This window comes from Colius striatus, chromosome 9, assembly GCF_028858725.1.
Source record: "Colius striatus isolate bColStr4 chromosome 9, bColStr4.1.hap1, whole genome shotgun sequence".
Lineage (NCBI taxonomy): Eukaryota > Metazoa > Chordata > Aves > Coliiformes > Coliidae > Colius > Colius striatus.
The window spans coordinates 19,830,904-19,856,768 of record NC_084767.1 but is presented as its reverse complement, the minus strand read 5'-3'; the positions used below and the strand labels follow the sequence as shown (position 1 = coordinate 19,856,768).

The 25,865-nt window shown below is 45.4% G+C and overlaps 1 protein-coding gene across 1 annotated transcript in view; it reads right to left on the bottom strand.

Annotated features, from left to right (window-relative positions):
- Nucleotides 1-7,932: 7,932 nt before the first annotated feature.
- Nucleotides 7,933-25,865, bottom strand: part of KCTD16 (potassium channel tetramerization domain containing 16) — a 77,289-nt gene continuing 59,356 nt past the window's right edge. The window contains exon 2 of the mRNA XM_010196567.2: nt 7,933-8,384. Coding sequence (XP_010194869.2) covers nt 7,933-8,384 — 452 coding nt within the window. The remainder of the gene's footprint in view (nt 8,385-25,865) is intronic.

The window sequence follows — 25,865 nt, the reverse complement described above, 5'->3', positions numbered from 1 at the left end:
GCTTCTTCTGAAGAACAGCCAAGTACTATAGATTAAGAATAATAATTAAAAAGAATCATACCAGGACACTCAGCCCCACAGTGAGCAATTGCATGTTTTTTGGGCTCTTTCAGACCCAGCTTGCCTACAGCGATGCTTCCCAATTACATTACTGTGCCTGCATGGCCGGAGGAGCAATGAGAGCTGGGCCACCCAGGGTGATGATAACAGCAGCACCAAGAGTTACCCCCAGGAGAGTTGTGCAGAAAGGAATAAGATATGACAATAAACCCAAATGATGAATCTGTCATCCCAAGAACAGCACTGCTGGGAGAGTGGATTGCAAACGGTTCCCTCCCACCCTGGCAGCCTTTCTCACTTATTTTTGGGGCAGCTCCTGGAGGAACATGAAGTCTCATGGCTGGGTACCACCTGTGTGCCCTGTGACCATCTGGGACCCATGTCAAGAAGGGTCACAGCTGGCTGCCCTTCAAGTCCAGAAGACAGATCTTGCCTTTCTCTCTGTACCCTCCTCCTCCTGCCAGGCCCTGTGCTTCTCCCATTTGTGACTTACTGGCTGTAACAAAGCTATACCTTACTCTTCTTGGAAATGCTCCACAGGTAACTCCTGATGCTTTTCCAGAAGCATCACTAGTGACAGCACTTTCAAATCACAGCACTGGAAAATCTCTGTTAAAGACAGAGAAGCAGAAGCCCCTCACCCTGTGGCTACTGAACTGTTATTTTCAGCCCAAAGCAGAAATAAATGAGGAGAAAAATACCCCACCACCTTCAAGAGAGAATAATCCCCAATCTGCAGGGAAATGGTTAACCGGAGCCAATGCTAAATCACAGAGGACAAGAAAGGATGTAGGTCTCTATCTATATATTTATGTGCACGTATATATAGATGACAGTTGAAGGATACCAACTTATTTATTCTTGTCTGTGCTTTTACAGTGTACATGTACTGATTTATTTGAACGGCAAGACAACAAATCAGCTGCAGTTTCCAGCCAGCCAACGCCACAACACTGACAGCTGGAGCGTTCACCAGCACACTGGGTAACATCTGTCTGCACACGGGAAGATTAACATGGAGCGTCTCTTCGTTTGTCGTCATCCTAAACACAACGTCATCTCTTCCGCCAGCAGTGATGCCAGAGCAGAAGGCAATAGCAACATCTTCCCTTGCCACCTCGGAGCCTCTCAAAACAGGTATTTTTTTTCACAGTTGCACCACAGCTACCTGGCAGATGCCATTGCACGAATGACTCCACACAGGTCACAGCTATGACTTGTTTGGGTTTTGTTTTTTTTCTGAGGTGTCTCTCTCTTGCTTTCATGGTGTTATTTGCACCAGGGAAATACAGCAGGCTAAAAGCTACTTGGGTTTTTTTTGTTTTGTTTTGTTGATTTTTTTTTTACATACCACAGTAGAAACAGTTACCGAGTTATATTTGTCAGAGTCACAGTAGTTTATGCATATTTGCTATTCACAGACTGCAGAATATTGCCAATAACCTCACTGGTGGGGACTGACAACACGGAGATACATGCATTCATGTGAGACCATAACCAATGATGTCTATACTGTATTAAGCACATTCATTTTTTTTAAACACCTTCCAAGTAAAATCGATTCCTTTAAATTCGTAGGTAAAACTTGTTTGTTTTTTCCACAATTACGCACAAAATAAGCTGTAAACAATCTGACATTACACTTATGTACAAGTGAACCACGTTGGAAAGTAGAGAGGTAATTCAGTGGGTGCCACTTAATCTACATCAATGTGCAACAGACTGACTCAGCCTTGGCAAAGTCATTAAGTGCTTTTATGAGGTCCGAAAACGCAACATGAGCAAGGCCCCGAATAGATCACAAAATCACCAAACTCCCCTCTGAATCCCGTGTTGGCCGGGAGAATATTGCACTGGCGTCACTCGCTGCTCTAACGCGGGTATGTCTGTAGAGACCCAGTCGCCTGGGTTGGATCATATCCTTCAGACATGGGATGGGGCCAGCCCCCCCGCTTCCCCGCATGCCCAGCGGCAGGGCCAGGGTGGCACAGCACAGGAGCTGGGCACGGGGTGGGCAGGGAGGGCACCCACCCCCACTGAAGCCCAGCAGCTCCCCTTCAGCCAGATGGGCCCTGCAATCCTTCTGCTTCACGTCGGCAAGTTTTGTTGGTTTAGTTCTGAATTCTGCTTTTTTTTTGTGTTAGCTTTATCATTGCTATAGTTTAAAATCTGTAATATCATACTTATAAACTGATTTTTTACCTAAGTGATATCGATGTCAAGAAAAATAAAGGATGTCTTTTTTTATAATATAAATAATTTAAAAGTGCTCTTCTGATCTTTTACTATTAATCTACAAAACCCCGTTGGGGCATAAACTATCCATAAGACTGGACAATTATTTTGTACCATGATATACATGGGGCCTTATGCATCAAGTACTCTGAAAGTCAAGTCCACGTGCATACTTGCAATGGTGGAAGGGGCTTCAGGGCAGGGTAAAGAGTTGGGAAGTTTCCTTCAGCCTTTCTAGGGCTGGGAAAGCAGTGCGAGATATGGCTGAAGGTCTCTGTTACATTATGGTCATAGCCAATAAAGATCAACCTTCTTTTCTCCTTCAGCCCACAGCTCTGCAAATAGAATAAATAGACTCACAAAACTGGAATTAAAAACCCAAAACATGCTCTCCAGAGTGCTGTGAAGCCTCTATATGGTGCATGCAGATGATTCAGGGAAAAAAAAATTGAAACAATTTGGTCCCCATGGGTCTCTGTAAACTCACATATTCTCCCTTTGTCTCTCCCTGATGCCGAGCCCTGCTCAGGCATTTGTCCCAAGGCATCTGGGCATGTAACAAGGCCCTCGGGAAAATGGTATTTCTGACCGTGAGAGGTGCAAGCAGGAGCAAGGTGCCGAGGCTGGTGGGATGCATGTGGCCACGATAGAACCTGAGCCCAGCTGAGCTGAGCCCATTTGAGACCATCACCAGCTGGACTTGGGGTCTGGACAGTGTCTGGGTCACCCCATGCACCCAGCAGCTGTGGCACCCACCTGCAAGGTCCCGCAGTGCACTCGGGCAGGGGTACGTATGCTCCCCCAGCCCAGTGCCCACAGCTAAGCTTAAGGAGGATGACTAAACAGACCACAATAATTACAGACTGGCTGTGCAATACCATCACCAAATGACCAGACCTGTTTGCTGTACATAGAAGTGATGAACACCTCCAGCAACACCAGTGGATATGGGGTTTATTACTGCTAATGTCTGTCTCTCATCCTCACTGACACAAGTACTCAGTTTTCTTGAGAAAAGGTATTTCAGCAGTCTCAGACCCACTGAAGTCAATGCAAATTTTCAAATTAGTTTCAACAAAACCTTATATTTGGTATTTGTTATGTGTGGAAAGTAGCTCAAAGCTCAGTTTGCTCCCCAGATATTTTAGAAAGAATAAAATACTCTGTTAACTGAGTTTCATTTTGGCTTGCGACCAATGACTAAAAATGTCCTAGGGATAGACACAGGTTTTCTCACTGAAACAAAGTAGAATAGAGATGGATATTTTTAGAGCTCAAAACCCATCTGCCTTTTAGACAATCTGTTATTCCAGTTGCATTTTCCCCTGCTGCATTGCATCCATCCCCCTTCTCTCTCTCATTGAGTCGTTTCAGCAGGTGAGCAGAAGAGGGCCGCAGTCCACCATCCCTGCAAGCCCCAGGGAGAGGCCCAGAGGGAAGGAAGTTGCCAAACGTGCTGAGCACCGACCGCAGTTCCCTACTTCTGCTGAGCTGGTGGTTTGGTTTGAGGTACCGTTTTCATATCCACCTATTGTGGAACTTCTCCTGCCCGTTCTAACAGTGAGTGGTGTCATGTCCTGCAGACAGAAGTGAACAGCCTTGCCAAAAGGCACAAGTATATGCCTTTCCTCCTTATACAAGGTGTATGTATATATGTAGCTAGGTATATATATGTATGGGTACTTCTATATATGTATATATGTATGTGTGCACGACATTATTTTTGGGAAAGAGATCCTCCAGAGTTAAAATGTCATCCTCCTGGGATAAGAAAAATCACCAACTCAGTGCCTGTACAAGGAGGACACCATCATCAGGAGAAAGGAGGAGAAGAAGAATTGAAAGAGGAGAGATTTAGATCAGACAGTAGAAAGAAGTTCTTCCCTGTAAGGGTGGGGAGGCCCTGGCACAAATTTCCCAGAGAGGCTGCAAATGACCCATCGATGAAATGTTCAAGGGCAGGTTGGATGGAACTTGGAGTAACGTGGTCTAGTAGAAGGTGTCCTTGTCCATGACAGGAGAGGTGGAACAAGGCGATCTTTAAGGTCCCTTCCAACCCAAACCATTCTGTGATTCTATGATAAGATTTGGTTGCTCCTTCCCAACCTGCTGCCACCATGAACTACGGTGCCATCGTGGAGCAGCATGGACCAGTGTCCATGTCTGCTTGCCCATCGTTTCTCCACATCATCGTGCATGTCCCCACCCTCTGTCCCTGCCGCAGCAGCAGAGCCAGCAGCAGGGCTTGCCGTGGCAGGGTCCTGTGCCAGGCCACCTGACAGCAGCAGAACATGGTGCCCAAAGCATGGCTCTTTGGTCGGCTGTTGGTGCTCCAGAGAAAACCAGTGAGGCAAGGAGGGAAAGGAGACCTTTGAGCAGCAGTAATGGATGCTACACAGCACCCAGCACTTAGGCTAATCCCATTGATGGGGAAGACAGCTCCCATCAGAGCCCAGGCACTCATATACAGCAGAGGCCATGGTACCTGCGGCTTGCCAGTCAGTCTTAACAGCAGAAAGTCTGGAAGCACAGACCCCAACTTACTTCAATACCAAATCACTCTGTTAAACAATTGCAATGTGAAGTTACGCCAGATTTGGATCCTTGCAGTAAGGCAGCAGAAAGTGTACCACTCACACACACACACGCGCACACACACACACACACACGCGCACACACATACACACACAAGTGTGTAGCCATAGATAGGCCCAGGCACCTGCTCTCCTCCTGCCCCATCCTCAACAGCAATAAGCAGTTTCTTAGTAGTCTTGGCTTGCCTGTGTTTACTGAAGTTGAAGACCTTTATTTCTGTAGCACTGGAGAGTAATAATCATTTCATCTAAAACTGAAGAGTGAAGGCCACATAAATCAAGCCCATTCAGGCGCATTTCATTTGGTCTAATTTTTCTACAGTTAATCGTTGTGCAATCCTGTGCACCCTGAACATCAGTCTGGGAACACACACACACAAATGCATGCGTGCACACACACACACACACACACACACACACACACACACTCTGTCTAAATATTTTTGATATTAAAAGAGTGAGGGTATGACCTGAAGTGATGGGAAGGACAAGTTTTTAGTTGTAGTCTGCTGCCAAGGAAGAGGGGTGATCCATCCCAATCTGCATTCTCAGCTGGGAATCCTGAGGAAGAGCCCTATCTATTGTCCAGTTTTGTTTGCTTCATGCCAGAGCAGGGGCCAAGATGCAGGAAATGTTGAGCAGGAAAAGAAAAATGTTATAAACCACCCACCCATTTTCACTGATTTCCATGTGAAAACGTCCTTTTTGAGCAGGTAAGTGAAGGGCTGCAATACTACCATGCCTAAACTCTAGTGTGAGTGACTATATTAAAAACTGAATGAGTTCTAGAGCCTGATCCCAGGAAGTGCTGAGTTTTCTCACTGAGCCCAGCATTTCTCAGGCCAAACGCTCACTTTCACTCTCCTCACTCTGTGTTGCCAACGCTGCGTGTTCACCATAAGAAATAACACTTTTCTCAGGTGCAAAACCTCAGCAGACATGATGCCAAGCTGCCACATCCAAGCCCTCTTCTCCAAAGATCGAGAGATGTATTGCTGGGAGAGATTTTCCCCCTCCCTACAGCCATCTCATGCTTATGGACAAGTATTGCTTCTATTTTGCTGGTAAAATTTGAGTCCTCACCAATAAACACCTGCATAGCATCTGCAGCTGAGCGATGGGGGTATGAACCTCCCCATCTCTGTGGTCATGGAGACCTTATAGTTCTTCTGGCCAAACACAAATGTAACAGCCAGGCGTGTGGGCACAATGGAGCCCTGCAAGCACAGAGATACCATCTTGCTGAAACTGCATGAAGATCGACAGATAATCCGTGAATACTTGACATCATTTCCTATAGCAGTCTGAAATTAAAGAGGGGGAAAGCCCTGGAACCTGCAGGACATTAAATAAATCAGAATCAAAGTGCTTTGTGTTACCAGCACTATCAGTTTATATCTTTTTTTCATATATATATGTATAAAATCTCCTTCTTCATGTACCTTCAGAAAGTGAATAACTTATCTCAAATACTCCAGCTGGTTCGTTCCCAGCTATGGCCAAAATAGGGTAGCTAGAGCAATTGATTTTTCCATCACTCTCTCTGGCTCACCTGCCCCGCCAGGCCAAGACCCCTGAGCCAAGTCAACCCTGCTCCAGGTTTTGCTGGCCTTATGCCTTTGACCACTTGCTAACATCCAATTCCAGGGTGCTTCCTGGCCCTTGCTGCTACGCTCATGCATCACAGGGCAACAACAGCCTATTGCACCCTGTAAGACTGACCCATTCCCCTTGCCCCGGGGACTGTGAGACCTCCACTGTGACCAGCACAGGCCCAACCTGTGCCACAGCTCCCTGGCTGGTACACGATGTGTATCATGGGACACACGGTGTGGTTTGCGGGCAAACACCCTCTCACCACCTGCTGATGGGACTGACACCAAGACAGGCATTTAGGGGAGGGAATATGAGTTCCTCCTTCTGGGGTTGTGTGTTCTCTTAGGGCACTGCTCCTGCCCTCCAGTGATCAATCTCTGCCATTCAAAGTACTAACCACAGCTTGTTAGAAGGAAAATTTCTGGTGTTTGCTCTTGTGTCGGAGAGGAACCAGCACCTGCTTGCCCTGCCAGCTAGGGCCAAATGCTCCTAGCACACGTGCCTGGCACCTGCAGAAATCAGCCATCCTCACAGCACGGCCACCCCACCTGCCACCACACTCAACCCTAGAAGAACTCCTACAGCTTTCCAACCAGGATCATTACACATTTAACCTACTGGCACCGGAGAGCCTCGAGAAGTGCAACAAGATGCACAGGGAGGACAGAGAGGGAAGAAGGTCATCAAAATCAAATGGAATATTCTGCTGACAGCAATGACAGCATCCCTGGTCTCCACTGAAATGCATTTACAGAGTCTCAGAGAAGGAGGGAAAGATAGAGAGAGGGAGAAGGGAGAGACAGTACGATGGGTTTTCTCCTGCTCAGCCCTCCAAGACCTGAAGAAGGAATGGAACACCCACAGACTGCTAAAAAATGTTGTTTTCTGAGAAAGTGCAGTTATAAGGAGAGAGCCAGAAAATCTTTAAGCAATATATATTGATATATATATACACATATATATATATACCGATATATATACACACATATATATATGCACATATATATACACATGCTTAAGGTGAACTGTCATGGCATAGCTTGTTTCTTTGAGCTGTGTCTGTCCCTCCAAATGAGTGCACAACAAGGAGGAGGCAGCAGGCATGGAGCCTACTGACAGCCCAACACTGCCTGCTCATGAGCCACAGCCCCACCGGCACCTGCAGCACCCGCACACGACATCTCTCTTCGCTACGGTTGTGCCCTTAAGGTATTCAGCTTGTGTAAGACTCAGAGTTTACAAATAACAGCATTTGTCATTGTGCTTCCACAACTGGAAAAATATCGTTACCCTATGACTATAAAGGTGAAATAGGCAAATTAGGCAGTACTATAGAGATGGATTTTTTTTTTTTTTTTGTGACCTAACAAATACTGGGAATTATTTTCGTATCACTTAGAATCTTGTTCTATTGGTAATAAGGTTGTGTGCTTTCCCCACCCTGAGCCTATAGGTGGTATTTCCGCAGCAGTTCAGATTGCCAGGGATGTTTCCGCTCTGGAAACCTGTCTGGGATTTTGATTTTAAGGAAATCCTGGATACATTTTTCCAGCTCCTCCTCAATGGAGAGCTTCTCCTTCATTGCTTTTTTCTTGCTGGAGTTGGACTCCCTGGAGCCAGATGTGAGAGTTCGGAGCAGATCACTCTTCCTGCGGATCTCAGACTGCTGTAGCAGCTGCACGGGCCCCTTCTTGGCTGGTCGGTCCAGAGTCTGTATGTTGGGTTGGCGGGTGACGGGGCCACAGATGACCGTCTCCTGGGGGGAGCTGGCCTCCGACTGGCTGTCACAGCTCGATGTCGACAGCTCGTTGCACGACGTGCCACTCTCTCCCTCCTTGTCGCCTTTGCCATTCTTGCAGCAGCAGTCGCAGTGGGAGGAGGACCAGCGGGAGGGCTCACCTGCAAGAGGAACAGAGAGCGGCCTGGGGTTACCGACAGCTCTGACCCTGGCCCGCACCCAGACACAGGCCATGCTCAGTGGCCTCAGGGAGCTTTCCTGAATGTCACCACAGACTGGCAGCAAAACCATCACCTGGTCTCAAGGAGCGATTGATTCCCAAGACTAAAGTTGTCCATTCAAAATAGACAAACAAATGATGAATTTTTGGCTGCCAGAGGAATGCAGTGTCTAGGAGGCAGGACATGGCCAAACCTGCCACCCCTTCTCATGCCAGCTGCTGACTCCGCTGGGTACCACAGCCCGTGTTGGCGCTGGCCTTCCCTGAGTTTATGTTTAGTAAAGGTGAAGCTGGACAGAATGAAATAAAACTTCTTTGCATAAGAAGGGTCTGCCTATGCTGGTGTGTGGAGAAGTCAAGGATGTACCTGTGGTGGCTGCAGAGACTGACAGGTCTTATCTGGGAGTGCAAGGCTGCTTCAATCCCTCAAGTCATCCTACCCTCATCATTCTTCTACCTTTGAAAGGACAGTATCAAATACACTATCAAATCCAACCTATCCTCTTTTTCCCCTGGTTGCTGTGTTCAGGTTAAAAACAAAGACCTGAGGATTCTGCAATGATCTGTGCACAACTGCACACAACTGCAGAATTCTACCCCTCATTAGCAACTGTATGTAACAAACCAGCAGAGGCAAATGCCCCACTGTGGGTTCTTCTCCAGAACAGACTGGCATAAGCAACATGGCATGGGCCAGCAGCTCTCCTACAAAACAGAGATTAAATCCCAGCCCCGCTGTTGAACAGGCACCATCACACTCTGCAGAGGCCACATCATGGCCTTTCCCTGCAGCCCTGCAGCATGCTGGCTGATAATTAACATTCCCAAGGGAACCAGCCCACCCATGGGTTTGTCAACAGACAGGCTGTACCAGACTTGTTCCCCTGTCTCCTGCCATCATGCCACACACTGCAGCCCAGTGTGGTCCCTTTGAGGACATGAGAAGTGAATGGCAGAGGAATATGTACAAAAAGAAAAATACACAGATCCTGGGTACAGGCAGCTCACATTGATCTTTTGCCAGATCTTACAGGTAAAATCCTGACAGTCACAATCAGTGTTAGTGATCTTGGTCTAGCCCCCAGCCATGGCAAGTGAGTGGGGAGGCTGTGGGAGGCACATCAGCATGGGCAGCCCTTGTGGCAGCAGCAAGCTGGGACCCAGAACCTGCCATGGATGCACAGACACACAGTCTGGAAACCACATGCTTTTCCAACAGCATGAAACAAAACACAACAAAACAAGATGCTCTTCTTGTCTAAACAAAGCTTTCAGACAATGCCGCTCTCACTGCTCAAATGTTGGTTATTATTCTGGTCTGTAATCAGCATGGTCTTTATATCTTCAGTTGATGAAACATGACTATTGGTTCTTTTTCAAAGTAAGAAATCAAACAGTATTCAGGTGAGCATTGGCTATTTATGTCAATAAACATCTTCCACAACAAAAACAATACACGCAGCCTGTTACAAGATTCAGGACTGGGTATCAGAAGGTGCTCAGCTTCCCCAGGCTTCATGGAATGGTGTTTGGGAAATTGTCATTTCCACTACCGACTGCTATAGCACCCCTAATTTCTCTAAGCATCTTTTCTTCTCTGAGGCCAAATAGCACAACCAGCCTTGGTGTAAGATGGTGCAGCCAGAGCCACCAGCCTCCCATCCAGTTGGCATCACACCTCTGCAGTCCCCTGCCCACACAGCAACTGGCCCTCCTCCCAGGGCAGCCTCCCCATGCTCAAGGGCTCACTCACACACAGATCAGAGGCTGGTGTGAATCACAGTCCTTAATTTAAATAACCCATCGGTGATGGGAACCCTTGAATAGTATTTAATTTATTTCCTGATTCATGTAGCACATGGCTTGATGTTTTGTTTTTCAGCTGGAGGCCTGCCCAAGCCCAGTAATCCATGGCAAAGGGGAAGGGCTGGCATTGATAACAACTGTTCCCTCACCAAACCACCGCAGTAATCATGGATTTAAATGTCATTTGGAAGCATCCATCTTCCCGCTAAAATGTAATTATAATTTCCAACTCATGCAGATTGGTAACATCATCCAGATCAAGAAAAGCATAATTTAGCTTTGCAGCTTCAGAGCAGTGATACAGCCCCTGGTGTCACATGTGAAAAGGAACCAGGGGTTCCTCAGCAGTTGTGGCACTTCTCACCAAGGTGCAAGGGACAGAGAAGGGAGTGGAGAGGAGGAATACTCAGGTTAGAGCCACAGCATTGGCCTGGCATTTGGCTTGCAGCAATGCCAGGCAACACCTGGTGCTGCAAACACAGTTGTGTCAGCATCTCCCGCATGACTGTGAGGAGAAAGGCAGAGAGGGGATAAGGGCGATGGGGAATCTCTTCCCATGCCAGGGTTCAAGGTGATCATTTGCTATCACCACTCCAGAAACAGCTTCCCATCAAAAATGGGGCAAAACAAGAAAGAGAAAAACAAATGTTGCTGCCCATTTCAAATCTCCATATCATGTGAGCACACTCTGGAGGAAGAGGGTTTGCAAACTCATAGCAGCAAATGTTCAAAAGCTGTGCTGCTGATAGTCACTGCCCTGCCTTACCATTTCTCCATCTTTTTCACAGCCATGAACACAATGCATGTAATTCACAGAAACAGGTGGAAAACCAAATGTCAAGAACATCCTCCTCTTCCTTGTGAACAATGAAGTGTTTCAGTGTGTGAACTGTGTGGCTAAATTGAATGTATAGCCTTGCTTCAAGATCTGTTTTGTATCTTGTCTGAAAAAGAGTCAATAAAGGCTCAAGTGATTTTTTTATAACTTGCTCATCTTTAGCAGCATTATGTACTGAGCCTTTGTCAAGCCCTGGTCAGGTGAGCTCCTGAAACACACACCCACGAACTGTATTGATTTGCAGGTCCTTATTGCAGTTGACATTACAGCTCAGTGAGGGTTTTCCTGGGCTGCAGCTCCTGACTCCTTCCCGCAAGGGACTGCTCCAGAGCCACTGTCCTTCCTAAACACAGAATCATTTATTCCAGCAAACAACATCCAGCGCTTGAAGGGCAAAAATTAATCAGGAGGAAGAGAGCCAGTGAAGGCATTTCTGGCTGGCCTGGAGGACCTGGAATGCATGCCTATCATAGCTCTCCTGGCTGGCGGAGGGCAGCTCCTGCTTTCTTTTCAGTGGTTGCTCTACACTCATCTGTAATTACATTTTTTCCTCACCTGAGAAGTCAGTTGTTTTCCCTGTGCTGCTTGTGTGCATTTAAGGACAACAGTGAATCCTAAGGGAGGAAGTACACTGGACGAGCACCAGTACTGCCACCAGCTCTTTCCCAACATGCTTTAATTTCTCTAGACCCCAGGTTTCATCCCTGTCACAGCTCCAGAGGACTGTGGGGCCAAGCTCCTGGCGGGTAGCACTGGGGATGCTCACCTGCTCCTAGGCACGATGATTTTCCCCCAGTGCCTTTGCCAGTCCCCACCCCACGCTGAACTCAGTGAAGTCTGAAAAGCTATGAAAAATAAGTTGAGAGGGAAAAGGTTACTGTTCAGGCTCATTCCCATTAGTGTACCATGCAACCTCCTCCACCTACATCCTTCAACCTCCTCCTATATCCTATTGCTGTCTCTGAGCATGGCAGTTTTTGGTACCTCCCTAACAGTTTCTAAGCAAATTCTCTGTCAGTCAGCTAAAGCCCATCCACATCCCACAGCAGCAGGACAGCCCATGAAACTCAAATCAAAGGGCTGCACTTGCCTGGCCAAAGAACAAAACTCCAGCATGTGCCTCAAGTGTTCAAACAGCCCAGAGAGTGAACATCACTGAACATGAGACACCAAACATCAAGTACCAAACAGCAAACACCCCAAATTTGACATGAAATTTTGCAAGCCTGAGCTAACATTCACACCTCCTCATAGCTGTAACTTTGTAGCTATGGGGAAGAAGAAGGTGTCCAGTCCACCAGGCCGCTTCCAGAAGGACCAGACTCTGCATGGGCATGGGGACCCACCAGCTGCAATCAGGCACATCTGGAGCATATACTTCATTACTCGAAACAAGCCTTTTATAAGTTAATTAAGACATAATAGATGCTAATTTCACTTAATGAATATTCACCAATGATGGGCATGCCAGGAGGCAGAAATTCATCTATTCAAGAGGCAAACCAGCAAAAACAAGGCAAGATCTAGGTGCTGGAAACAGTTGCAGGGTTTGGAGAGGTTCCCTGGGCAAAGACCTCCAGCCAGCACCAGTGTCCAGTGAGCTGTGCTGGGCTGGCTCACTGGGAGTGGGGTTTGGTTGGAGAGGCGGTCTCCAGCAGCAGGTGTCTGGGGATGCTGAGCACCTCTGCAGCAGCTACAGGAGGAGATCTCCAAAACCCTGGGGAAAGGCGAGCAGCAGCAGCCATGCAGGGAGAGCTGAAGCCAGCAGGCTCCCTTCTGCAAGCTGAACAACTGCTCCACTCCGCAGAAAAAGAGGTGTCAAAGTTGAACTGATTTAATTTTGCTAAATAATTTTTGACACCTTTACATGATGGGGCAGTCTGTGTGCAGTTAACCACACTCTCAAAAAGCATTAGGCCAGTCTGGTTTCCAGCCTTGCCGGCATCTCTGCCATGCTGGCCTCAGCCCAGCATCCAACAGCCAGAATCCCCTGGGCACATAGGGAGTGGGCATCGCCAGACGTGTACTTTGGCTTTCAGCTACAAAATGAGCTTAAGTTTTACACTAAAAGACCTTGATATAATCATTACAAGAACAACATTTCAGGTTAGCCAGAGCTGTACATTAAGAAAATCTAGGGAGAGAAAGCTACGGAGAAAATGGAATTGCCCTTTAGCATTTCATGAAGTAGGGGAAAAAAAGAATTTTCATTAGGCTACTTTCAGATAGCAGAGGAAGAAAAAAAAAAAGAAAAAGATTCCAGCATTAAGCAATAATACATGAAAAACACATTTGTGCCAGCCAGGATTGAAATAATTACCATGCTAGGAAGTTGGCTTTGTTAGTTTAAAAAATACACTAAAATTACCTGATCTCAAGTCAAGCAAGCTGAGCTCCACTCTGTTGCAGGTGCACAATGAATAGTGCAGGCATAGCTGTCTAATTTACTGCTTTGCAAACTCCCTTTGCCTAATTTTGACTCAGTCAGGAAACCTCTGATCCCTACACGTTTTGACAAACAACTCCAGCCATCAGTTCAGTGAAATGGCTTCTGTCACCTCCTTGGGAGCTAAATGATGCCAGGGTGTTCCAGAGGCAGGCTTGCCAAAATACATTTGAAAGCCTAAATCTAAAGCCAGCTGTCAGCCACATGGATTTGCCAGCCAAGTGGACTTATCAAAGGACACACTCGTTCTGCCCATAGAGTTTCAGAGACTATAAAGTAAGAAAATACAACAGGAGAATTCTAATGAGGAAAGGAAGTCGGAGATTCTAGACACATCATACAAGATTTAATGTTATCATTTTAAGTAACTATATGACACAGAGTGAGGGAAAAGGTTTAGTGGACTAGAGACATGGACCAGATGAATTAGAGAACTGCATGCACTGCAGTGCAACCTGGCAGAAATAAAATCCTCAGCACCATCATTAGCGAGGAAAATGCCTTTCAGTGACTGGGGAGATGGGCAGCAGGTTTCAGACCTGCATGATCACCAACATAGCACAGTCAGTCCCAAGCTGGTCAGAGGTGAGAAGGAGCTGATGTGCATTAGCAGGCGTCGTTGCCATCTCCCTTAGCAAGGAGAGATATGAAAGAGCTTAGAGACTGACTTAGAGAGAAAAAAAATGACTGCTGTTTGCCTCACACTGATTATTTTTTTTCTTACCAACCTTAAACCCCAACACTTCAGCCCCCTGCAACCCAAAGGGCTACTGATGCAAAGCTGTGCCATGTGTCACCTCCCTGTAAACTCTTCCATATCTGAGTAGAATTAGAAGCTGATGACAAATATCAGGCTGCATGAGAAAATGGTTCTATATTACAATGTAATATAATGGGCAGAGCAGTGCACTTCACACCTATGTGCACACATTACACATTTTGCTGGATACCGTAAGCTTTCAGCAGTGAGAACTGTATGGGGTGAAGGTGACTGCTGGCAGAAGCAGTGCTCAAACTGCAAACCCTCCCAGTGAACTCAGCCTGTGTGGAGAGCAGCATTGGCCACAGGTTTAGGCTAGGGGCTATGTTAGCTTCTCCAGACTGGAAGCAGAGTTTTTGACAGCCATATGTGCTGTGAAGGAACCACACATAAAAGGAAATCAATAAACGCTACTGAAAAGAATATAGATTGATGCTAACTAAAAGCAATGGCTGCAAACGGAACTGAAATAAATTAAAAAATAAGAACTATCACAGACAGTAAAAAGAAGAGCTAAGGAAAGTTATTCATCTCTGTGCCAGGACACCACCGATACTCTTCAAGTCCTTTTCCTTGTGTTTTCCAGATCTCTTTTAAAGGACATTTAACCCACCTATCCACATCTTGGAATGTGATTCTGGGAGAAAAGTTCATGAGTTTCAGCCTAGAGTTCCCATGCCAACACCCTCGCAAGGCAGCTCAGTGTCTGGCCCCAGCTGTGCGGTGGCAGAGGACATCCCGCCAGCATGTACAGACACGTGCTTACACGAGGACAGAGTGTACAGCTGTAGAGATGCACTCACCTTCCCTGCTGCTCCCAACCAGGACTGCTACAACCTGCTAAATGGCATTGCTACCTTGGCTGCACACTGCCATGTGACACATAGATGAGCACAGTCTTTGGTGCAGGAGTATCTCTGAACTGGAGAACAGTTGGCTCTCTTACTAAAACCTCTTCAAAACAAAAATATACATACTTAGAAGGCTAGGAGAGACAAACATCCTACAAGCCAAGCTACTTCCTTCCACTGCATACCAGAAGCCTTTCTATCAGAGAAAAACTGCTACCAGGATCAATTTTATTTTTTGGGCACTACTTTGCCTTGCAATAAACAGTTTTGCTGGAGTTTCAGTTTTGCTGAGTATCACAGATGAGAGATTTCATTGAGTTTGGGTCCGGGTCAGTGGACAGCCTTTATTTACCATGGGAAGACATCAGCTCTCAGTGTGAAGGGGACATACATCTCATGGGCTTGTGATGATTTGTGCAGTTCCCAGCAGTGTAAGTTGCATTGTCACACAGAGGATGGGTCTCCTCATCGTGCTTTTGGCTGCTGTCAGGGTGACAAACAGAGCCAAGGAGCAAATCTCTCTGTGTTTTGCAGTGAGAGGAAAGTATTTGCAGCAGCATTAATCCATGCAGGATCCATGGCTAAGCAAGGACGACTGCTGAGCCCTGAGCCCAGTCAGTAAACGAAATATCACTCTGCTTTAACCACAGGATTCATTAATTAATGCCTAAATGCTTTGAGATTCTTAGATAAAAGGAGTTAATTAATTCTGGCCTGTCTTTCCTGCTTTTCTTCCTGATCTCAGCACATTTCTCTCCCAATGTCCTAATTATAATTATTATTATTAGAAGCTTCTGAAGAAGCAGCAAACCTCTGATGTATAACTGACACACAAACTATCAGCCATCTAATTTTTCTCTTCCCCCTCTTCCTCTTTCACAATAAACACACTGAAAACAGGTAACAGGAAATATCCACAAAGAGGGATGGTTGGTGTGCAGAAAACTAGACAGGAGACAGAAGTTATGATATAAAATAAAATTAGCAGAGGACCATCAAACCAAACTCTATGAAGAGTTTTTACTGTGAGAAATGGCATACAGATGCTAACACTAGCTGTCATGAAATCCATCTCAGACAGGATGCTGTTTCTATTTTGTATTACTAAGCCTGGGATAAATAGCCCAGCAGAGACAGAGCTAGGTCTTGCAGGGCAATGCTTTCCCCTCTTCCCTATCCTTCTGCATGCTCCCCCCTAGGCCAGCAGTGATGGTCCAATTGCAGAGGGGTCCCAGAATCACTTTGAGACACCTAAAACTACCCCAGAGGCCACTGCTGCAGCCAGGACATCTCCCTGTCCTTCACTCTAGGAACTTTGAAAAGTAGTTTTTTGCACTGGTTCAACCAGAAAAAGGCTAGCTGAAAATTTAATTCTACTCAAATTCAAATGCTATTCATAAGTAACTTCCAAGAATGTGCTATTTTATTGTGTAGCTGCATCCATATAGGGGACTGGCATGTCTCAGGCGCTGCCTGTCCCAAGAATCATCCCAGATTGAATCCTGCTAACACGTTATTCAGCTATCACACTGGAAGGAAATTGTCCCGTCTTGCTCTCCACACCCACCTGGAAATGCAGAGGGAGCATAATCAAACGTGTGAAACCTCTGACAGGTGATTTTCATTACATTTGCACTATGAAAGTGCTCAGCTAGATCACTTCAACGCCTTTCATTTTGACATCTATAACAATAATTTCAATATCACACTACATATAGTTAATTCTCTGTTATAATGCTTCAGACTTATAAGAATGCAATGTTGTGATATTTCAGCATGAATGCTATAAATTATTATTCTACAAGAAATTTAAAAAATTTGGGAATTTTCTTCCCTGCCTAATTTGGAATGAAAGTACATGTTGATGTGTGAGACCATGTGATGGGACAGAGACTGCTTCCTTATGAAGCTCTGATTTTACAGGCAGAAGAGCTCGTTGTTCTCAGAATTGTATTCCTTTTACTCAGTTTCTACAATTTTCACTGTGCTTTTTCCTGAGGTTTGGGGTTTTGTGTTTGTTTGGTTTTTTTTCCCCTAAGGGAAGAGGGATGGCTGAGCCTGTCTTAGAAAATAATGCATGGCAGGTTTGTTGCTACAGCTATGGAGATTGCAATGAATTACTAATCAAAAGGCATGAGTGAATTTCCTTGCTCACAAAAATGCATCTCACCATCAGTGGGACAATCTGGCTGCCAGTATAACCTGACCAACTGCCCCAGGGCTGGACACCACCCTGCAGGATGGAAGCAGCTGCTGGGTCACCTGCCCCCTTAGACCAGGCAACCCCAGCAGCTGGCTCCACAGAGAGGCAGGTCCCAGAGACAAACATCACAGCAGCCCCGAGAGCACCTTTCAGCAGACATAGCTGGGAATTGACAATGTCTTCAGGCAGGGTACAGAGGTTGTGCATCATACACTTTTTGAGACAGGAAGAGATATTTTCAGACATTCATTACATCTACATGTGTGGGCTGTACCAGCCTTTCAGTCTGTGATGATCCTAATTGGAGCCATTTTCCTATCCCACTGCTCTCAATCTGCTCTTCTCCATTTATGTCATCCTTTTACCTTTTATTCTTCTTTCTGCTTTAGGGCTTTGTTGTTGGTTTTGGGGTTTTATCTTTATTTCACTTTCCTTTTCTTCATCCTTTTCCCCATGACTTCAGCCTCTCAACTCAGTTTTTGTAGTCTGTTCCACACTTCATCTCTTCTGCTGGGGCTAATTGCAGCAGCTGATCCCCATCAGAGCAGTAATTGATGACACAGCCCAGGTAGCCAGGACCATCAGCACGTGGGAACAGGGTAGCCCCCACCATGAGCCAGGCAGCCTCCAGAGCCACCCCCTGGCCAGTTCCACATCATTTCCATCACCTGAATGCCTGAGGTGCTGCTGCTGTCACCCCCACACTCACCATTGTTTCCAAACTTGTGAAGCAAGTATTGTCTTTCCACACAAAAAAAAAGAATGAGGTGTTGAAGCTCTTAAAAATATCACACACTATTCATCCGGTAAACAAAAAATTGATTGCCTGTAGGTCTGAAGATAAGGTAATGTGGGTGAGGTGACAATTTGATTTAGATCACTCATTCATGCATGCACAACGCCCCAAACAGGTTTGCATCCATGCATGAATTAAAGGTGGTGTGATTGATGAGAGACCAAGGTCTAATTGGTGTTTTAATAAATACATTCTGACTTGGTAATCGAGCTAGATTTATCAGCAGAAAATGCCCCTGTCTAAATAAAATTACGAAGGTAAAGCTTAGGAACAATGACAAATGCCATGCAAGTAATTGGCTCTGAGATCCATGTTGGCAGCAGGATGGACCTGTGGTAGCTTTATTTGCATTTAGGATCAAGTATCTCCAGCAAAATTTCAGCAAGCAAACAAAACCAGGGAAGGACTTGACAGTACTGTTATTGCTTTGAACTCTCCCATATGTTCAAAGACAGCAGAGAAGGGGGAGAAAGGGAAGCGGTGCAGGCAGTGGCTGCTGCAGGCACAGTTAGCCAGCTAATGCAATTTTGTACCCTTCTAGGAGCAGCTGCGGACTCCCAGGTGCTGCCATGGCCAGGATCTAAGCTGCTCTCCCCAGACACCTGGTTCCTGTCTTTCTAGCCCATTCTACTAATCTAATTTTTCTATTTTACAGTTTTTTCCATTCACATTTTCTGAACTTGCCAACCCAGTGTAAAACCCAGAATTGTTCACCCATGGTCTCTCTGTCTGGGGAGATCTACAACTCACGCAAGGGTAACTCTGCTAGTCTCTAGCCAGCAAATACACTTTTATCAGGAGTCTCCCAGCACTTTGTCATTCTTGCGATCTTTCCTAAAACACTCAGTTCTGGAAATGAACTTCTGTAAGACTGTCAAATTTGTTTGAAAATAAAAATAAGTTCCCCAAATGGTGGAAAAAATATGAGACCTGGTGTTAAAATACCAGAAGGCATATTAAATGAGCCAAAATATTTATATATGTATCTTTCTCGAAGTAGCATGTGATAAAGCTAACATTCTGAGTAGAAAGAGAAACACAAGATGTAAGCAGCAGTATGATAAGAACCAGAAAGCATTTAGAGAAATCAGTCAGCTGTGGTCGTTGCCATTTGTCAGACCATTTCTGAAAGTTGTGATGTACCACAAGTCGCAGACTCCTCCTTGTACTTCATATCAAAAGCCTTTTTATCAGAGGAAAACTACGTCTGCTGACAGTTTATTCTTTTGGGCAACACATTTTTGTGCAACAAACATTTTTTACTCTATGTGGATTCCCCCATGCTGGCCGGGCCTGGGACACAGCCCATTCCTGGGTTACCCAGAACTCATCTAAACCAGCAAATACATTCTGTGAGGATCCTTTCGTTCACGGCATCTCCTAGTGAGGCCAGTGGCTGGTGCCAGTGCCCACCCCTGCTGCAAGGGCTGCGTGGCTCAACCAGCACACCAGCCTCCTTCCCAAGGAGTGTGAGGGCTGTGCTGCTCCCATTGGCAAAACACGTCGCGAAGACTCAGCCCAGCGTGACTACATACAGGCTCTTGTCAGGCTTGGACAAAGCCCAGGCAGCTTGGACAAAGCCAAGTCCAGCCTTGCCCCCTCAGATTTCAGACTTTTCTGTATCTCTTTTCATTTATTATTGCTGTATTGATACTTTATCTTAATCCGATCTTTCCTTTTACCTTCTGTTGCCTTAAATTTATGCTCAAGAACTAGAAAAGAAATTGGATTGAACTAAGTCAGCCCGAGATAGAGAGGGCTTTCCTTGCCTTCTCTGAGCAATCCCTACAGTTAACCCAGGCATAAAGCTGCAACCAAGAACAACCAACCACGTAGCCACTTGCTCACTCCTCCCCACCTTGGCAGGATGGAGAGAGGAACTGGAAAGAAAAGCTAAAACCTGATGGGTTGAGATAAGGACAGTTTAATGGAACAGCACAAGGAGAGAAGGAACAGCCATAACAAGAGTAAAGGAAGCCACAAAGTGAGTATAATATTAGCATGGTAAAGATTAGCCTGGCCACACTTCTCATGGTGTCTTGTGAAAATTAGCCCCATCCCCGTTAAACCCAGGACTGACTGGCAGTGCCCTCTGATAGCAAAAACCCTGAAGCCCTCTGGTAGGACATCACATCGAGCAGCCAGACACCAGAGAGGCAATGCAGGCAGGTCATGGACTGAAATCCTACTGCTGTTTTGTACTGACATATTCCTGACGTTTATTAAGAAAGAAATTCCAATCATCTATTAATTGAAATCAAATTAGTCTATACAGTAGTATCTAGTAAAATCAGGAAACATGTCTCCTCCCAGCACCCTAATTTTAGAATTGCCCATATGAACATTACTGCAGTCTCCTCAGAGCTAAAACAAGAAGTTCAGAACTGGATGAGTGTCAACAAGGCATCAACACCTACGTGCAAAGCTCGGGCAGTTTCCCCAGCACAGCTGTGCTACCCTCAGCCCACCCCAACACTTGGTATCCATGACTGCACACAGCTATAATCTAGCATGAAAGACCTTGAGATACATACACATATATATGTATGTGCATACATATATGTAAAAAACACAGTTCACATTCAAACTTGAGCCCTGTTGTGGACACCTGTTCTAATTAGCAAATCCAAAGTGGGTATTGGTCCTGCTTCTTGAAGATATAAATTATAAATTGCCAACAGATGGTTGTGGTAATATGAGAGTCACAAGTTTTGAATTTTTGAGAATTAGAACTCGTGAACTCAAAAATACTCTGGAGATATGAAGCTATCATGTCAGTCTATGTTGTTCCAATTAATTGTAATCAATTGCTAATTGAGAGCTATTTTAAGACTCGCCATTACTCTGAACACAATGTAGAATAATTTCTCCACCACAAATGACATCAGTGCAAAGAAATCTCAGGAAACAGTAGAAAAGAGTTATAGAAGCCTGATTCCTGACAGGAGCCAGCAGCCTGGGTAGCTGCTAGGATGAAGGCAGTGCCCACCTTGGTGCATGGCAGGGAGGAGAGTGGGCGCGGCACAGCAGGGATGCAGGTGGGAGGGTAGACACACACCCATCATCCCAGAGAGGCACCAGCTTCCTCTCATCCACACTGGGCATAAGAAAGGCCTATTTCTAAGCAACTGACATATGCAATAAAAACGTTATGAACCAATTGTGATTTCTAAATATAAAGATGAAACCAATGGTGAAAGCTGAGAGATGCTCTGATTTAATGATGGCAGCAGGAAAGATGTATCTACAAACTAAGTGCATGATGCTCCAGAGATGAAACCAAGAGGCACAGAGGAGTGTGGTCCTAGCAGCCCTGTCCAAAGTCACCACCACAAAATCTACACTCATGCTTCATATGTTAACATGCCTATATATTAAAACCAAGTGCATACACTCACAGGGAAAGGAATCATAAAGTCACAAAATGGATTGGGATGGAAGGGACCTTAAAGCTCATTGCATTCCAACCCCTTGCCATGAGCAGGGACACCTTCCACTAGACCAGGTTTCTCCAAGACTCACCCAGCCTGACTTCAAACATTTCAGGGATGGGGCAGTCACTGCTTCTCTGGGCAACCTGTGCCAGGGCCTCAGCACCCTCATAGGAAAGAACTTCTTCCTAATATCTCATCTAAATCTATACTCTTCCAGTCTGAAGCCCTGTCTGGAAATGGTTTACTGGACAACATAGTAGTTTGGTTTGTGTCTTTAGCTTGTCTGACTTTACAAGAGAGGTCCCAAGTCCTGACAGGTTTTTTTGACATAAAAATCAAATGACCTAAATAACTGTACAGTGTTCAGCAACAGGCTGGACGCTTACTGCAAAAGCTGGTGGAGCAGGCAAATCCAACAGGGAAATAACTCTCAGAGGAAAGAGGCATTTATGAATAAGACCAGTGTGCTCAAAGACAGCAAGTCTGTCATTCAACATCTACATTCAGACACGCACCAGCTTGACAAGCTATTTCATGATGTCAAGTAGAAAAATCCCCAGGCAAAGAGATAACTAATTCTTAAATGAGGAGTTTCTGCTAACAGTGCTGGTTTCAACCAACCAGTAGGATATATTTGTAATCAATCTACAGTTCTGCTGTCTTTTCATTGCATTTTATTATGCTTATAGTTGGATCTCAGCTCTCCTTTTAACAGACCTGATTATTGTCACATACTGTCTTCTCCTTAATTTTCCACCTCAGCCTCATATAAAAACTTTTTTCACCTGATTATTGTCACATACTGCCTTCATTTTCTAACTGATTCTCAGGTATAAATATATACTATATAAAAATATATATTTCCTTGGATCTTGTTGGTGGTTTCTGTGGACAACTATGCTTGCCATCATCCCATGGATAAATTCATTCCCTCTCACCTCTCATTTATTCTGTTCTTGCAGTCTCTCTGTTGCTCTAGTTTCTTCTCTCTTATCTTTTACTCTTAGTATCAAGTGATTTGCTATTCTGGGAGTACTCTCCCATTGCTTCTTTGTCTCCACTCCAGTACTGTTCTCAAAAGTCACCCTTTCCATGAACTGTTTACAGGGCTCCTCAGTCAAATCTCTTGCTAGATTCTGCAGTCCAGTTTGCCTTTTCCCTGGGGTTATCGACTTCTTGTCTCTGCTTTGCTAGTCCCTTTCCTTCGCTTTAAACATATGCAGCATTAGGAGGGTTATGATGCTATAAATTACTTATTAAGCTGTAGTAACAGGCAGTAAGCTGTTGTAACTCATAGTTGAAATTACTTAGTTTACTCAGGGGTAAGCGGGAGACACTTTGACTTTAAAATTGTTACTAAAAGTTAGTTCATAAAGCCATGCTGCTCATCCTTGAAGAGCCAGGATGGCTAAACAGCCTTCCAGGGAGGTGAGAAGTAGTCACTGCCATTTCCTAGGATTGCAGTGGGCTGTTTCAGTGAGCCTGTCTCCCATTTCCCCAGGGAAGGGGCTCCAGGGCACTCCCCTTTCCCAGTACACCTGCCCAGTATGACAGTAAAACTCAATGGCCATGTTGGATAGGTGCAAAGGGCAGGTGATGAAGGAAACTAGCTCTTTAATGCTTGCTCCTACAGTGCCACCAGCAGTACTTGTCTGCCTGGAGGGTAGTCGCAACCATTCGGATAGGCCAAAGCTGCCTATTAAGTACTGCTGAGCATCACCAGCACCGGCACTGGGGGCAGCTGCCCAGCTCATCAGCACAGACTTATCAACCCACAACGAGTTTACTAGCAGCATTTCTTTTCTACCTAGTTTAGCCCTGTTTGCTGTAACCCCGCCAAGTCTGGATGGCACCAGCAGAACTGAGAGGAACAGCTGCTTTCTGGATGGCAGAGAGTGACGTGATGTATGTCGTTACTACAGAGTGTGATGAACCATGGCTTGTGCACCTGCACGAGGTGGCAGCAAGAGGGTAGACAACCAGCTAAGCAGTCAGAAATGGTTCTCCTACTGAGAGATCCAGCTGAATAAAATGCTTATTGAAAACAATTCCTTGGAAAATCACTTTCTTCTTCCTTCCTTAAAGCCATTACTAATCTCCTCATTGCCATGATATGTTTTTTCTTTTCATTCTTGTTTCTTGTTTGAAACAGTCTAACATTCTCCACTTATTGTTTAGCGTTGTACAGAACATCCATGCATACCCCACATGGGGACAGCAGCTGCAGAGCCTGGTACCCAGTGGCTGAGGCACCCCCAGGCCCAGAGGGATGCATGTGGGGAGATGCTGAGTTGATGCACGGCACAATTCCTCCAGTGTAAGGACACATCCCTAAACGAAGTAACAAATTGCTTCCCTAGTTAACAGGAATTAATGTTGCAACAGAAGAGCAGCTGGCTGCGGTACCTGGCCTGCAGAGTTTGCAGTGCATTCCGTGCTTATTTATTGCTTAGGGTCACAGTGGTATTTTCACTCTGACAACAGGCACTAACAAATAACTCTTGCTCTTTGCTGTAGCAGCTCATTTTCAAAAGCACTGACCCAAGCCTCATTTTTCACAAACGGCTTTTTAAAACAACACTGTGTAGTTGCTCCAGGAGCAACACTGATGCTCCAGGAGATGGATTACCCACATGGGGCAGTGGGTCCCAGCCTCAAGAGAGTCCTGCCCCTAGGAGTAGCTTGAGCGGTGATGGCTCATTGCCCTTCCAGCGCTGGTCCTGCTGCTCAGCCTCACCCTGCTCAGCACCAATGGGTCATGCTCCCTACCAGTGTGGTTTAGCTGTGTTGGAGTAAACACTGTGGCTGCACAGAAAATCAGAAATTGAGGGGCTACTAGATAAGAAGGCAGTCCTGCAGGGCTGTTGTGTATTAATTGTTTGTCATGCTCCAAAGGCAGCTGCTGCCAGAACAAAGGAGGGAAGTCTGAACCTGCAGCCAGGGGCATCTCAGAGGTACAAGACCTCTGAGATGGGACTGTTGCTTTTCCGAGAGTATCAGATATCCCTTTCTAAGGGGGCAGATGCATGGTTTTTTATGAGCTATTTAAGACACTCTCTCTGGAAGTTTTCATTTTTTTTCCCATCTGAACCTCATAAAATAGCCTCCTGCTCTATAGAGATAAATTTGGTTTATGTGAGAGAAACATTCCCAGCCACAGTGGGCTTTGCCTTAAATCCTGTATCTTGCTGTTTAATCTTGCTCTGGCTTAGCTTGGTTTATTTTCTATCCTCTAAGTGGTGAATTGAACTTTAAGAAATGAATGGTTTGGTTTATCAGTTTTAACATCTAGACCAAAGTACTTTTGCCTCAAATAAATGGAGACAGTGGGAGACCCTCCAGATACTGCTTTAAAATATTCAGCAGTTTATTCCAGACATTTTTAGCACCAGCTTCAAGACCAATTAAGTTGCCCATGCCTGGGCAACCCTAAATGCTCTGAGATCACAAGATTTTCTCTTCCATGAAGTAGAGAGCCTTGAGAGGGGTGAGATGGGTGCTGAGGTGCAGCATCAGCCTGACAGGGACACCAAACACTGCAGCTGGGCTCATCTCTCATCGCAAGGCCTCTATGTAGGTCACTCTGAAGCTCTCTAGCACACAGTGTTAGCATGAATGAAATACCTGGCTATTACTGGGTTTGCAATGCATAAAAAATAAATGTAAAAAACAACCAAAGCCTAACCTGCCCCATCACTTCTGACTCCAAGCAAGACACTGTGCAGGAGATGTGGTCTTCAGACTAGTAATTCCAGGAGATGAATCAATAACATTTGTGAACCTGCTCCATGGGAGTAAATCCAAGTGTAATCTGAAGTCCGTGACATTTAGAGATGGGAAACAAAACACTGCACCTGTGCCTAGGTAACAGAGGGGATATGTTAGAACACAGCAACCCAGAAAAATCTCTTACTGGAAAATGAGAGGGAGACAGGTACCAAGAGAGGCAGGTAGGGACAATGGCATCCTTTAACCCCAGCAACCAGAAAGTCAACCCACAAAAGCTGAGGCAGTGACAGCTGCACAAGCAGCTGCCCACACCTTTACAGAGAGGTTTTCATACTGCATTCCAGAGGGCTTTCCATAATGGGGCTAAAGGATAATTTGATTTTTTTTTTTTCTTCTTTTTTTTTTCTTTTTTTGAGGTGAGCACACCGGGTTGGATCAGTTTGGGGAAACTAAACTGGATTTCGTTAACTAATGTATAGCTCTGCCCTGCATTTATAGAACACACTTTTTTTTCCCTGCCAACTAACAGATTATTAGATACTTTCTTCCATATTTTTCT